The sequence below is a fragment of the Oryx dammah genome, unplaced genomic scaffold, assembly GCF_014754425.2.
Source record: "Oryx dammah isolate SB20612 unplaced genomic scaffold, SCBI_Odam_1.1 HiC_scaffold_18, whole genome shotgun sequence".
Taxonomy (NCBI): Eukaryota; Metazoa; Chordata; class Mammalia; order Artiodactyla; family Bovidae; genus Oryx; species Oryx dammah.
The window spans coordinates 114,503,044-114,517,444 of NW_024070202.1; the positions used below are offsets into that span (position 1 = coordinate 114,503,044).

General features: G+C 39.3%; 1 protein-coding gene across 18 annotated transcripts in view; it reads right to left on the reverse strand.

The window, feature by feature from the left end:
* KMT2C (lysine methyltransferase 2C) overlaps positions 1–14,401 on the reverse strand; it is a 246,845-nt gene that overhangs the window by 68,963 nt on the left and 163,481 nt on the right. For all 18 annotated transcript variants that reach the window (XR_005724389.1, XM_040260112.1, XM_040260108.1 and 15 more), the window contains 7 exons: positions 10,541–10,642; positions 10,145–10,249; positions 7,079–7,260; positions 6,687–6,851; positions 5,602–5,711; positions 4,989–5,054; positions 3,841–4,053 (listed from right to left, as the gene is read on the reverse strand). Coding sequence is in view for 17 of the 18 variants with exons in the window: in XM_040260112.1 (XP_040116046.1) it covers positions 3,841–4,053; positions 4,989–5,054; positions 5,602–5,711; positions 6,687–6,851; positions 7,079–7,260; positions 10,145–10,249; positions 10,541–10,642 (943 nt within the window). In the remaining variant the exon portion in view is untranslated. The remainder of the gene's footprint in view (positions 1–3,840; positions 4,054–4,988; positions 5,055–5,601; positions 5,712–6,686; positions 6,852–7,078; positions 7,261–10,144; positions 10,250–10,540; positions 10,643–14,401) is intronic.

The following is a 14,401-nucleotide window of genomic DNA, read 5'->3' on the forward strand; positions in this document are numbered from 1 at the left end:
GTCCCAGGGAAATGCCTAAAGCTACCGCCACTGGGGGATTCTCCAAACAGGGAGCTGAGGGCACAAAAGTTCAGTCAACACACACCACCCACAGACCTGAGGCTTCTCATCAAGGTTTTAGTACGTCATTCTGTTTCTAAAAAACTATTTGTTTATCCAATCACCACTTTTAGCCTTCACTTTTAATCACGTATGGACGACCAAGAATTATCAATGAAAGACAGAGACCTGAGACCACAAAAAGCAACCGGGAATTGAAAGACTATGTAGGAAAAAGAAACAAAAAAACTTTAACATAAGATAAAACACAGGTGAAGCAAGAACAGGATGCTATGCAAAGGAACATTCAAAGGAAGAAAGCTCTTGAAAACTAATGCAAGATATTTAAGAACAAAAGGAAAATGAAAATCAGTAAAGGATAGAAAGCTAAAATAAGAAAATTTACTTTAGAGTAAAATGCAAAGACCCGAGCCGGAAAGGAGCAGAGAAAAGACAGGGAGCATGGGCTGAGTGGGTGAGGCACCGAAGGGGAGAAGCATCAGGGGTTTCCAGAGTATTCCTAACGCTGAGGGGCACGGATGAGGGGCCACTCCGTGCTCGAGCAAAGAGAGGAAAACATACAAGAGAATGAAGCAGACGCATCTTCATGAAATTTCAGAACACTGTGGACAAGCAACGTCCTAAGATCCAAACAGAATCCAGAGACAACACGGACCATACCAAGTTCCCTAAATGCTAGAAACTAAAAGACGCTGGATCAATGACTTCAAAATGCTGAAGGAAAACTGAATTCCAACCTGGAAACAGTCAGGGGGGTGGGTACATTTTCAGAAATACACAACCTCTCAAATTTGCCTTCCATGCACTCTCTAGAAACTCAGGACGTTTCTCAAGAAGACATGTCCACCAAATGAGAAAGAGAAATATATGAAACCTCAAGACCCTTAGAGTAGACTAGAAAAAAGAAAGGGGGAAAAAAACAACAACAAAGAAACAACAACAAAAAAAAAACCCTAGAGCCCTCTCAAAATGGGAATTAAGTTACTTACAGCCATACAAAGAATATGAAAAATGAAGAATGGTATAAAGGCAAGGAAAAGAACATTAAGAACAAAAAAGTGCATACCCCGAGGGCTTGGACATAAATTAAAACAGCACTACAAGGACACACAAAATGGCTGTTGCTGGAGAAGTGAACTGGCCAGACACGGAAAAGAGGAACACTCCTATTCTTATTTTTAAAACGTGAATATACTACTTGTCCAAAAACAAAAGTTAAAGAGTCGAGGGACTGAGCATTAACAAATGGCAAGCCTACCCACCCAGCCGCTTTCTCTGGTCTGAGCTGGCCCCTCTGCACCTACCCTCACCGTCCCTGCCACAGGCTGAGTGCGTCCCGACACCCCCACCATGTTGTGAGGGGACCCCCCCCGGGGCAGCAACCGAGAGGGAAGCATTGTGATCCCACTCTTGAGGCACAGACTCTGTAGACTGGGGGCGATCTCTATTAACAGGGTACTCCGATTTCAGTAGGTGAATTAGAAAGAAGCCTGCTTTTACTGGACAAGGAGTTTGTTTCTGACAATTGTTTATGACTTATTTCCCTCAAGAAACAATCATCAGTAGAGTTAAAAATTAACCCCACAAAGATGGGTACTGCTGCCGTGTTTCATGAGCATTACAAGCTCACGTGGACTTTGTCCTGCGTGTGTGGTATGATACACGGCATTGCTTCTAAGAGGATGTCTCTGCTGGCAGCCTCAATTCCGAAACTGTACAAGTGCAGAAGTATCCACCATTTCTCACAGCACTGTTTCCCAGAACACTAGTCACTGGGAAAGCCATACGGTCTTTTTATTGATGCTTTAAGGGGCTTTATAATCTCATACTTTGGGAATTAATGTGTACTATGAAGAAACCTCTCAAATTCTGTAAGTTAGGACTATGAAACCACTTTTCAGGAATTTTCTAATGGCCTCAGAAGTGACAGTTTTTCACCATACTCTGGGTGATGGACATCGGGTCCATTCCTCCCAGAAACACAGACTATTTCTTTACAAGCCCCCAACCACTTAAAACTTCAAAATGCACTTCTGTTCCACAGTACATGAAAAGGGACATCCTGGGCGCAGGTCTTGAGGGGGGGATCTTACACAGAAGCATCAGACTGCTTTTTCCCAACCATACAGACCCAAAACCACACTACTACCTGAGAAATATCCGGATAAACAGAGCACACACAGACTCACTCTAAGTCACGAGAATCTCTCATCTGACAACTGCAACAGCCTCCTGCCTAAACCACTTGTCACAGCTCTTGTGCTTAAAACTGTTTACACTGCAGCAGAGTGCTCTTTTAAAAATCTAAATAAGCTCATGCTTCCCTTCTCATCAGAAGCCTCCGACAATCTCCCCTTCCATTTACAGTGAATCCTTAGGCAACACTCTGCAGTCCTAGGGGACCTACCGAGTCAACCCCCTCTCTTTACACCTGGCTCTCATCGCTGCCCTTTGCCCTTCTGCTCATCCTGCTGGACGCACAGCAAACGTGCCGGCGCTGCCCACCCAGGGTCTCTGCACTGGCATTCTCTTTTCTCAGATAAAAGCGGGTCAGGTCATCCGAGTCCTCACTCCCACTGTCTGCATTCCCAATTCCTCTCAACAGCACTTGCCAAACACATTTTTATCAACTTATGCTGTCATATATTTTTAATGATCCTTTTTTTCTAATTTTAAAATGAAAGTTCCATGAGCAGAGAAGTTTATCTGCTTTGTTCACTGACAGGACTTCCAAGAGCTGGTGCACAGCAGGCATTCACTAAGTACTGGTAAATGAATTCTTTATTTCTGAATCACCTGAAAAGAAACCACCTCTCTCTAAAGATAAACAAGCCAATGGTGAGCTTCTTCAGAGATAAGCAAAAACAAATCTCATATTGAATTTAATGGGCTTCCCTGATGGTTCAGCTGGAAAAGAATCTGCCTGCAATGTGGGAGACCTGGGTTCGATCCCTGGGTTGGGAAGATCCCCTGGAGAAGGGAAAGGCTACCCACTCCAGTATTTTGACCTGTAGAATTCCACGGACTATACAGTCATCGGGTTGCAAAGAGTCGGACATGAGCAACTTTCACTCAAAGTTACTTTTTCACCACAAGAATTCGGCTAAAAAAATATATATATGTATTTTAACCAAGAAAATGTTTACAAACAGATGTTTTATAATAACCATCTGTGAATGTAAGCTTACACTTGAAAAAATGATGGTTTTTCATTTCTAGAATGCATGGATGGGGTTCTACTTGAACTTAGCCATGGAATCTAAATTCACATCCATCTGAGGAGGCTTTCACTGCCATCTAGCAAATCCTGATTTTTCAGATTTGTGGTCTTCAAACATACAATGCTCCTGGAAATTCCTATAAGTTTATTCTATAAGGATACATGAAAGGAAGAGAACCCAAAAAGGCAAGATGCAAGACGACCACTCTCTCAGGACAGGGTCACACCAAGGCTTATCCTCTAGGTCAGCAGGATTTTGTTGCTCTTTAGTGGATAAGTCATGTCCGACTCTCTGCAAACTCACAGATTGTATCCCGCGAGGCTCCTGTGTCCATGGGATCACCCAGGCAAGAATACTGGAGTGAGCAGCTATTTCCTCCTCCAGGGAATCTTTTGGACCCAGGGATCGAACTTGTATCTCCTGCATTAGCAGACAGATTCTTTACCACTGAGCCACCTGAGAAGCCCCCAGCAGGATTTACCCTTGGGTAAATCACATCCTTTAAAAGCTCTTTTAGTTTTTTGCAAATGTATTCCATGGAAAATTTGTTAAGTATTACCTCGACTATCGTCCATTTCGCCATCCCTGGAATGCTCTGACTGGATGTCTGGAGGGGTTTGAAGGACAGCCACACTATTCTGATTTATGATCTTCAACTTCAACTTTGGTTTTGACCGTTTTCTTCTTGGAACAGTAACCGTGAGGCTCTGTAACTGAGTCATCCCTGATTCCGTCAAACACACACCATCCTGGGTGTAGGTCTTGGGTGGATCTAAAATTACAATATCCCAAGGAAACAAATTAAAATTCTCCTCTTAATTTTGATTGATAAGTTGATTACTGTCCAATAAGGCCCATGTCAAGGCAATGTGACTTCTATAAACAAATTACCTATGAAATGCACAATTAGCAGTATTCAATTAAAAGTAATAGTTGGCCAAACTTCCTTGAATTATAGACAGACATCTTGTAAATTTTTTTTAAAAATGGACTTCCTGGCATTTCTATCTTCATGTATCAATATAGGAATTTAAAAAGCAAGCACTGAAGCTAAAAAGCAGTGCTTCAGCCACTCAAGCATGAGTGTTTTCCTAGAGTAGCCTTTCAGTGTAATGGGTGAGGATGAATTTACACAAGAGAAATAAGAATACTCCAGAAGCCCATTTGGAAATCAAAGTATCAGTATAATTACCTACAAGGAGAGGTAGTAAATAACCAGAAATCCTGCAAAATTTGAAGTGTACAAAGCTGCTGCTCATTAGAACAATTTCTGTGCTATCCAAATGTTTTTGTATCAAATGAAATCAAATAGAACTATGCAAAAGAATGATAGTTTAAGAGTATCCTGTTAATCACTATTCTAGGCTGATCTATTACAGAAGAAGAATAAATTCTGAAGAGATCTCTGTTTGCTAACTAAGCTTCATTGTTTAACTAAACACAATAATTTATCAATGAAATCAAAGCAAGTATGTAGTTAGCAGTTATTTCAAAAGTGGTTATTTTCACTGCCAATTTGCTGAGATTTGTAGGAATACTGTCACACTAAAGCTGGAAATGACAGGCATTTTGTATATTATTAAGAGAAACGATTATCAACATCAGGGACTTTACACGGAGAATGATTAAGGCAGGAGTCATGTAACAAGTCAATTACATAAAAATCAAGCGTTTCTTTGCAGTCAAGGAAAGCATTTCAGATTTTACCTAGTTCTTTCACTTTTGTGACAATTTGTGCTACAAGTGAAGATTCACAGCAGTCTGAGGAAGGCACTGAAATTAAAAAAAAAAAAAAACTCATAATTTTTTCAAAAAATTTAAAATGTATTTAAAGATTTACATATGGCTAAAGTTTCTACTGCTGCACCCATTTTAGTGAAATAAATGCTTGAATACTAAGCAGACTTAAAAGCTGTCTTGAAAATAACAAAACAACAGGGAGAAATGGTGGAGGAAATACACACTACGTAGAAAAAAACTGATAAAGAATTGATGTTAAAAAAAAAAGGATCGATGTACTGGGTTTCTACATATGCCGAATAATTACAAAATTATGAGTCTTGAAAGCTACGCTTTTATATCTTAGAGCTAAAATATATTAATTTACTTCCCTTATGTAAGTAGATTGTTTTAATATATTAAGTTGAGGTAATAAAGAGTTAACTTAAAACAAAAAGTAACTTATTTTTCATAAAACGCTTTCCAAATAATAGCTTCACAAAAAGAGAAGGAGCAGTGTTGAGCCCACTCGCTGGTTCAGGACGACATCTACAGGTGAGCTGTACGAGAGAGGAGACTCACCACTCAGATCACCTCTTACCGTTTGATGTAGGCATGTAGGGTCTGCACAGGCTACAATCGAAACCAATGTCTGCTACATTCTCCACTTCCTCTTCAGTACTGTAGTTCTGACAAACTGCATGCATCCACCTAGAAAGACCACATTAGTATTTTTGAAAAAAGAATACACTAAGGATGGTTTCCTTTTAAAAATTGCAACAGTAGCTAACAGCCTGAAACCATGAAGCCCCTAAATCTCACATGCTCCTTCCATCCAGTCTCTGTTTTTCTCTCTCCTAACCAACCCTGCTGGCCCACAGAAACCATCAAAGCTGAAAAGAAAAAAGGAAAGGGAACAAGTACCAGGAAAGAAGCAGAAGCAATTCATTTGAGGAGGACTGGACAATCACTTTGTAATCTATCACAGACAGGCAGGACGTTGGCTCAAAGTGAAAATGTCAGTCACTCAGTCACATCCGACTCTCTGCCACCCCACGGACTGTAATCCGCCAGGCTCCTCTGTCCGTGGAATTCTCTGGGCAAGCGTACTGGAGTGGGTGGCCATGCCCTTCTCCAGGGGATCTTCCCGCCCCAAGGACTGAACCTGGGTCTCCTGCACTGCAGGCAGATTCTTTACGCTCTGCGCCACAAAGGAAGCTGTCAGGGCAAGCAGAAAGGAACAGACAAGACTGTGCGTGGTGGAGCGTGCATGGGCTCCAGGTGATGCGTCTCCTGTGAGGTGGACAGAGCTCATGGAAGGGAATGGTCAATGGGAAATGAAAGCTGTCATTCTGCCTTACAACAAAGAACTGGTAGGCAGAGTCCTGAGAATCCTACGCTACTGACGAGATGCTACACTGACCAACACTGCGAGCAGTGCTGACACAGCACAGTAACAGGCCACTGCAATCAGCCCTCAGGAAACGCCGAGAGAAGCATCCTAAGCCTGGAACTGAGAGTACGAAAAAGAAAACACCAGTTTCTAGCCAACTAAAAAAATCTGGAAAGGAAAGGTCTTAACTTCTTAAATTTAAGAGAGAAGAAAATTTCTTTACCAATTTTCTTTTGCTGTATTTAAGGGAGAGAAGCTCGCAAAACAAGAGGGGAGAGAGGAGAGCACAGTACCTGTCACACTGTCTGCACTGCAGGATCAGGTCCTCTTCTCGGTAGTTCCGGTGGCAGACGGGGCAGGCGGACAAGCTGGCACAGGGGGCACACTGGGTGTAGTTGTTCTGCCACTCGCATCTCGGGCCTGCAGACGTAGCTCCACAGTGTCTGCACCACACACACCTGTAACCCAACACCCACAGGCCTCAGCCGGACGTACTCAAGCTACGGCGTGGCTGAAATTCACAGAGCCACACACGAACAGGATGGGGGGAGGCATTCAATGTGGGCCTATCAGCGTTAATGCCTATCACACAATTAAGCAGGTGTGGCTAATCTGTGAAAACTACAACGATGTGGCTCAGCTCTGAACTTAAGCGTCTAATGAGGAAACCAAAGTCCCAGGGTACCATTTGCACTTCCAGCCTCCTTTGGGAACGGTCTGCAGGGGAGGGTCGAGGCAGTAGGTGTGGTAGCTTATGTCACAGTCGTCGCACAACAGGAGCCGTCCTGGGTCCGTCGCCTTCCCACAGGCCTCACACACGGTGCACTCGAGGCACCGCCAGCCCTTGCTCAGAACCACTTTAGTGATCTGCAAAGGAAACCACCAAGCCGTGTGACTCATACACTAGCCTGCGCCTCACACAAACAGGATCAAGTGCACCCTACAAGTGGATACGGTGCTCCCACGCCCAGGAGCAAGAGGGCCAGGCGCGAACGCTCACTGTGGCCCAGTCCCGGGCGGCCACCTGCCTGTGCTTCCAAGAGTCTGCCTAGTGGACACAGTAACTGACATTTTCATGCCTCAGTTTATATAACTAGTGTGCTCTGGAGTTTATGGATTTTAAAGAAATCAAGTAAATTATCCCATAATTGTTTCTTTTATTATTATTTATTTGGTGGTGGCAGGATCTTTAGTTGCAGCATGTGAACTTTCAGTTGCTTATGAAACTTAAGTTTCCTGACCAGGAATCCAACCCGGGTCCCCTGCACTGGGAGTGTGGAGTTTTAGCCACCGGATCACCAGGGAAGTCACCCCATGATTTTTAATATAGGACTTGAAAATGTATTGATACTGTTTCAACCTATGACATTTCATGAATTCATGATTCTAAAAGTTGTATACATCACGTAAGAACTTGTATATTAAAATCAACATTAAAAATGCAAAACTCTTTAAGGTATAACATGAGTTCCCAAGGTGATTTCATGGTTTTGGAAGATTTTAGGGTATGAACCTAGGACCTTTAAAGTTCACATTCACTCCTCTCTTTATTCTCTTTTCCTTCAAGGGTCTAAGTTAGTAGAAAAGTTTGAGAACCTCAATTCCTCAAAGCAGCCACATTATGTAATGTTAAGAATCTGGAATCAACTGAAAAAATCTAGTAAGATTAGAGTCTATGTATAAAAAGGACAACAAAGAATCTGTGTAATAATAGTATAGCAAGTGATCAAGACAGAGAATAAAAATTCAGACCATGAGGAAGCTACATGGGAGGAAAAGAAAAGTGAAATAAATGAACTGTCAAAATAGCACCAAACTTTCTAACTTCAGATCCTAAAACAGACTAACAGTTTTCCATTCTACAGGAAAATACTTTCCAATCCTTAACCTAGCTAAACCAGCAATTAAGTGTTAAACTGAAAAGCCTTTTAGACATACAAAGACTCAAACTTCAGCTCCTGGGTACTCTAATGAAGTTAGCGATATGAGGAACAAAGTGAGGGCATATACCAAGAAAAAGGAAGACATGGGATCCTCAAGGAAATGAACCCGGCATCAGCCCAGAGATATTAAGGATGAGAACTGAGCAACAGACCCAGAAGGTTTCAGCCCAGCTCAGAACAGAGAATAACAGAGTATAGAAGGGGTGGGCCTTTCCCAGAAAAACAGGTACTTGCTGAAGTAATGTGCTATCATACTTCTACAGCAGGTAAAAACAAACAACAAAAACTAATGGAAAATCATCAATCATTATTTTCTTCTTGCTATAAAAAACTCCACGAAAAACAAACTGAACTCATAATATACTATATAGGCCTTCAGTGAACATTTATGGAGTCATAACTAACATGAAATTAAAAGACATTTGCTACTGGGAAGGAAAGCTATGACAAACCTAGACAGCATATTAAAAAGCGAAGACATCACATTGCTGACAAAGGTAAGTATAATTAAAGGCATGGTTTTTCCAGTAGTCATGTACGGATGTGAGAGTTGGACAATAAAGAAGGCTGAGCGCCAAAGAACTGATGCTTTCAAACTGTGGTGCTGGAGAAGATTCTTGAGAGTCCCTTCGACAGCAAAGAGATCAAAAACCAGTCAATCCTAAAGAAACTCAACCCTGAATATTCACTGGAAGGACTGAAGCTGAAGCTCCAATACTTCAGTCACCTGATGCAAAGAGTTGATTCACTGGAAAAGACCCTGATGCTGGGAAAAATTGAAGGCAAAAGGAGAAGGGGACAGCAGAGGATGAGACGGTCAGATAGCCTCACCAACTCAATGGACATGAGTTTGAGCAAACTCTGGGAGATAATGAAGGACTGGGAAGCCTGGTGAGCTGCAGTTCATGAGGTCACAAAGAATTGGACACAACACAGTGACTGAACAACAAAGAGTTCTTAAAGTTTGAGATGGGCCACCCCAAAGTGAAGGTTCTGTGGACTCCCCTTAAAGCTTAAAAAGAAGTTTCAGAAGGTTCAAACAACTGCCTGTACAACAACAAAAACTCAATCCTTTTTTTAAAGGAACCAAATCTAGACTTTCAACAATATGCTAACACAATGCACAATGTCCATGTGCAATCAAAAATTACTAGATGCTAAAACAGGTTGGAAAACATATCCTATTTAGGAGAAAAAATAGTTAATATAATGTGACATGTATGATAGAAGCAGCCGACAATTATAAACTTTTCAAGGACTTGTGAGGGTGTGAAGTGGAGGGTGGAAGTTGGAGAGTAGGCTGGTGAACCAAAACATGTGCTCCAAATTTGATGAAAACTATCAATCCACGTGCTCCAAATTTGATGAAAACTATCAACCCACTGATCCAGGTAAAAGAAAATGTCCTTTTGCATATGAATGAGGGTTTGGTGAAAGTGGAGAGTGAGCAGGGTGAAATAATGAGTTTTTACTACATATTCTAGTACACAACTTTTATGATCAATAGACAGAATGAATCAACTTCATGCCTTACCAAAAAATAGCATAAAGTATCTTTTAAAATTAAATGTATGCATTTGTTGTTATACTTTTTCAAGGCAAAGCAGGATAATTACCACAAATTAAGATCATAGATCTATAGGAGTTTCTTGAGGTAATATTTTAAAGGCAATATTTAAAGTATATACTTAAATATTGTCACATATGTATAATAATCCTAACAAACAATAATTGATTAATTATATGAACTGGAGTTAGCACGATACTACTCAGTTCAAATCTTAATATTTATATTTAAGTGTATTTACCTTAATACTGACACAGTATGGATGGTAACACTGACCACACTGAGAACAGGCAAGTAATCTTCCCTCTGCTCCTTGGCCAAAACTGCCACAAACTACACACATATCCTGAAATTAAGAACACAATAACATATTTTAAATCCAAAAGCAAACTAAGAATATGCTAACATGCTAATTTTACAATTTGTATAAATCACTTTCTTCATTGATATAGCTCTAGAGCTAAATAATTAGTTGGCCGAAAAATTTGTTAGGGTTTTCCCGTAAGATGCTATGGAAAAACCTAACAAACCTTTTGGCCGATCCAATATCAGTCACACCAATGTCAGTGCGACTGAGATGAATTAGAAACGGACAACGAGGAATGCAAAAGTGGGGGACGAATAATTTAGTTCAAACCTGATGTAGAGTGAACTTGTCGCTACTAGAAAACAACACAACTGTATTGTGCATAGAGTTTTCTTCTTCATCCTTATTTGATGAAATATCTGCAGCAGACACCTATAAAAAGCAAAATACACAAAATGTGAAGTCATACTTCTCACCTGTATTATACCTGGTTGGAAAGTTTAAGAAGATTCATATTTAAAATATAACTTTTTTGCCAGAGATCACACTAACAATTCTAAATTAGACTATTATTGCCAAGATAATATTATAAAGTATGGGATTTTTTATTCACTTAATTGTTTCTTTATAGAGCTACAAGTCTCACAGATCAGGAAGTAACGAGAAAACAAATCTGTCTTTACGAAGACTTGATTAACCAGAAATTCTAATCAAGAAACAAAGTGTATTATTTATGTGTACACATACACAAACACACACATATATGTATGTATCATTCTATTTCAGTGACTCTTAAAGCCTGCAATGGGTGCACTCCAAACTGAGATGTATAAAGATATAAATACTAAATACACATCAGATTTCAAAGACTTAGTAACAAACAAAAAATAATGTAGATATAGCTCATAAATAATTTTGTGCGTTTTATAAATTACATGTTGATATGATGTTATTTTGAACATACTGAATCAAAAAGTATATATTAAAATTAAATTTCATTGTTCCTTTTTTTTTTTTTTGATGTAGCTACTAGAAAGGTTTTTTTGTTTTAGTAGGTAGAGGGTAGGTTTTGGCCAAGCTGCATGGCTTGCTAGATCTTATTTCCCCAACAAGGGACTGAACCCAGGCCCCTTGGCAGTGAGTCAGGGTGGAATCCTAACCAATGGATCTCCAGGAAATTCCCTAGAAAGTTATAAGTTGCATATATAGGTCACACAGGGCTTCCCTGGTGGCTCAGCTGGTAAAGAATCTGCCTGCAATGCAAGAGACCAGGGTTCAATCCCTAGGTCAAGAAGATTCCCTGGAAAAGGGAATGGTTACCCACTCCAGTATTCTTGACTGGAGAATCCCATGGACAGAGGAGCCTGGTGGACTATAGTCCGTGGGGTCACAAAGAGTTGGACACGACTGAGTGACTAATATCTTAGTACCTTATGGGTCGCGTATTTCTTTGAGGGCAGCAATGCTTCAGAATATAATCATTTTGAGTAACTTGTCAGAATTTCAGTATTAGCCAAAGGATTATCAACCACAGTCATTAAGTTATGGATTTAGTTAAATTTGACCAAATCAACTAAGTACACACTGGCTTGTTAATAATTATTTCCAGAGTGCTTATCATGAAAAAAGCTCTGAACTGGATGTTAAAAAAAGAGGATAAGAAAACCAATGCCAAAATTATATACCCTGTTTGCTTTAAAAGCTTACAATCTAGTGTGGAAGAATTGAGCTGAAATACAAAGTAAAAATAGAATTATTGTTCTTGACAAATGACTGACAAAAGAGTAACTAAATAGAAGATATATGTTACAGTAATAAATTTTTTCAATATACATGAGTTTAAATGCAGTTTTAATGGACATTTCTACTGTTTCACAATGTCAACAATAAAAACAATTTACAGTCACAAAGGCCTAAAGATAACAAGGGAAAAGCGTAAACAACCCAATTAGTCAAGTCAGCACCAGGGAATGACTAAAACTACAAAAAATCCAAACTTATGAAGAATTATGCAGTATTTAAAAAAATAGCAAGGTGGAAAGCTGTATGGATTTCCATATAAAAAGTCATCACACTACACTGCTGAGTTGAAAAATAAGCTGCAGACAACTACACGAGCTGCAGCGCCATGGCATTGAACACAGCAAAACGGCTGTGTGTCTGCCCGTGGACACACATCACAGGCTCAAGCATAAGGGGTTGCTGGTTCTGCCGGTCAAAGGCGGCTCAATGCTGGCAATCTCATATGAATCAGCCTAAAATGTAAATGCCCAAATCAGGTAAAAGTGAGGGAATCAGGACTCAGGAGGGAGCAGCAATAGAAACACTCTGATCTATTTATAATGTTTAAAATTTTTAAATTGAGGAAAGATAGCTGATAAAAAAACAACTGTTGTAACTCCCTTATCAACAAACAAGCTACATGATCATCTCTACAAATGCAAAAAAAAAAAAAAAAAAACCTCAAAGAATCTACTTTCTGACATCTACTCCTGATTTAAAAAATATCACAGTGAACTATGAATAGAAAAGAATCTTCTCAAACTTATTTGGGATGTCTATTAAAACTAAACACCATACTTAATTATGAAAAACTATCTGCTTTCTCCTCAAAAACAAGATTACCTAAGCTCATCATTTCTATTCCAACTGTACTGAAAGTTGCAAATTCAATAAAAAACAGACACAAAAGGACTCCAGATTAAAAAGAAAGACAAAGTTTATCTTTGTCTTTGCAGACAACATGATCATTTATGTAGAAAATCCAATGGATTCTAGCAAATAAGCAATTAGAATAAGGGAGTTTGATATGGTTATAGTATACACAACCTTACTGTATACACAAGCAATACACAAAAATAAGCAATATTTCTAAATACTAGCAACTGACAAAAACAATCTGAAATTAAGACAACACTACCATTAACAACAGCATAAAAATATGGTAGAGATAAATCTGATTAACAATGTCTGTTCAACCTGTTTAACTAAACATTACTGAAAGAAACTAAAGAAATGGAAATACTGGTGTTCATGGATTCAAAAACTCAATATGGTTAAAATGTCAATTTTTCCCAAGTTAATCTATATTTTGAACACAAACCCAGGTTTAGCAGGTTTATTTTATAGGTACTGACAAGCTAACACTAAAATTAATATAGAAGTACAAGGGATTTAGAATAGCCAAAACAACTTTGAGAAGTAGAAAATCTGCAGACAAAGAGCGTCTGATTTCAAGAGTCGTTGTAAAGCAGAAGTAATCACAGCAGTGCAGAACCGGCCTAAACAAATAGAGCAGTGGTACAGCGATCAGAAACACAGACCCACAGATAAGATCACTCATGGTTAAGAATGATGAGAGGCAACTCGGAGAAACAGTGCTCAACCAGCTGGCTATTCACAGCATGTAAAAAAAAAAGAACTTTCATCCTCACTCATATTATAGTTAAAAACTCAAATTGGATCATAGATCTAAGTGCAATACCTTTCTAAAAGAAAGCAGAGCATCTTTGTGACCCCAGATTACATAAATATTTCTCAGCTCCAGAAAGCACAATCCAAAGGGGGAAAATATCAATAAATTGGACTCTATCAAAATTAAATCATCTGCTCTTCAAAAGACACAGTTAAGAACATGCAAAGACAGACATCAAAATGCAAAAGAAAACTGCAAATCATATATATGGTAAAGAGCTTGTTTCCAGAATACAGAAATCTCAACTCAGTAAATTAAAAAAAAAAAACCTACTCAATTTAATTTTAATATATTAAAAATCTGAAGAGTGACTTTATGAAAGAAGGTATACAGACAGCACATTAGCACCTAAAAAGTGGATGAACATCAGGAGTCACTAGAGAAGCGCAAAGAAGACACTATTAACATGCCTGTTACAGTGGCTAAAATTAAGATGATTGGCCACACCAAATGCGGGTGAGCAGGTGGAAGAAATGGAGCCTTGTACAGTCTTACAAATATAAAATGTCACACCCAAGGTGAAAACCAGCCTTTCCTTGAAAAGCTAAGCCTATACCTACCATATATCCGGCATTCCATCTCTACGTGATTATCCATGAGGAAAAAAAAAGTCCACATATGAACTGAGATATAAAAGTTTAGAGCATATTTATTTCTAAGAGACAAAAAAAATGGACATGAACTTAATGTTCCTAAATAGGTGAACAGACAAACCG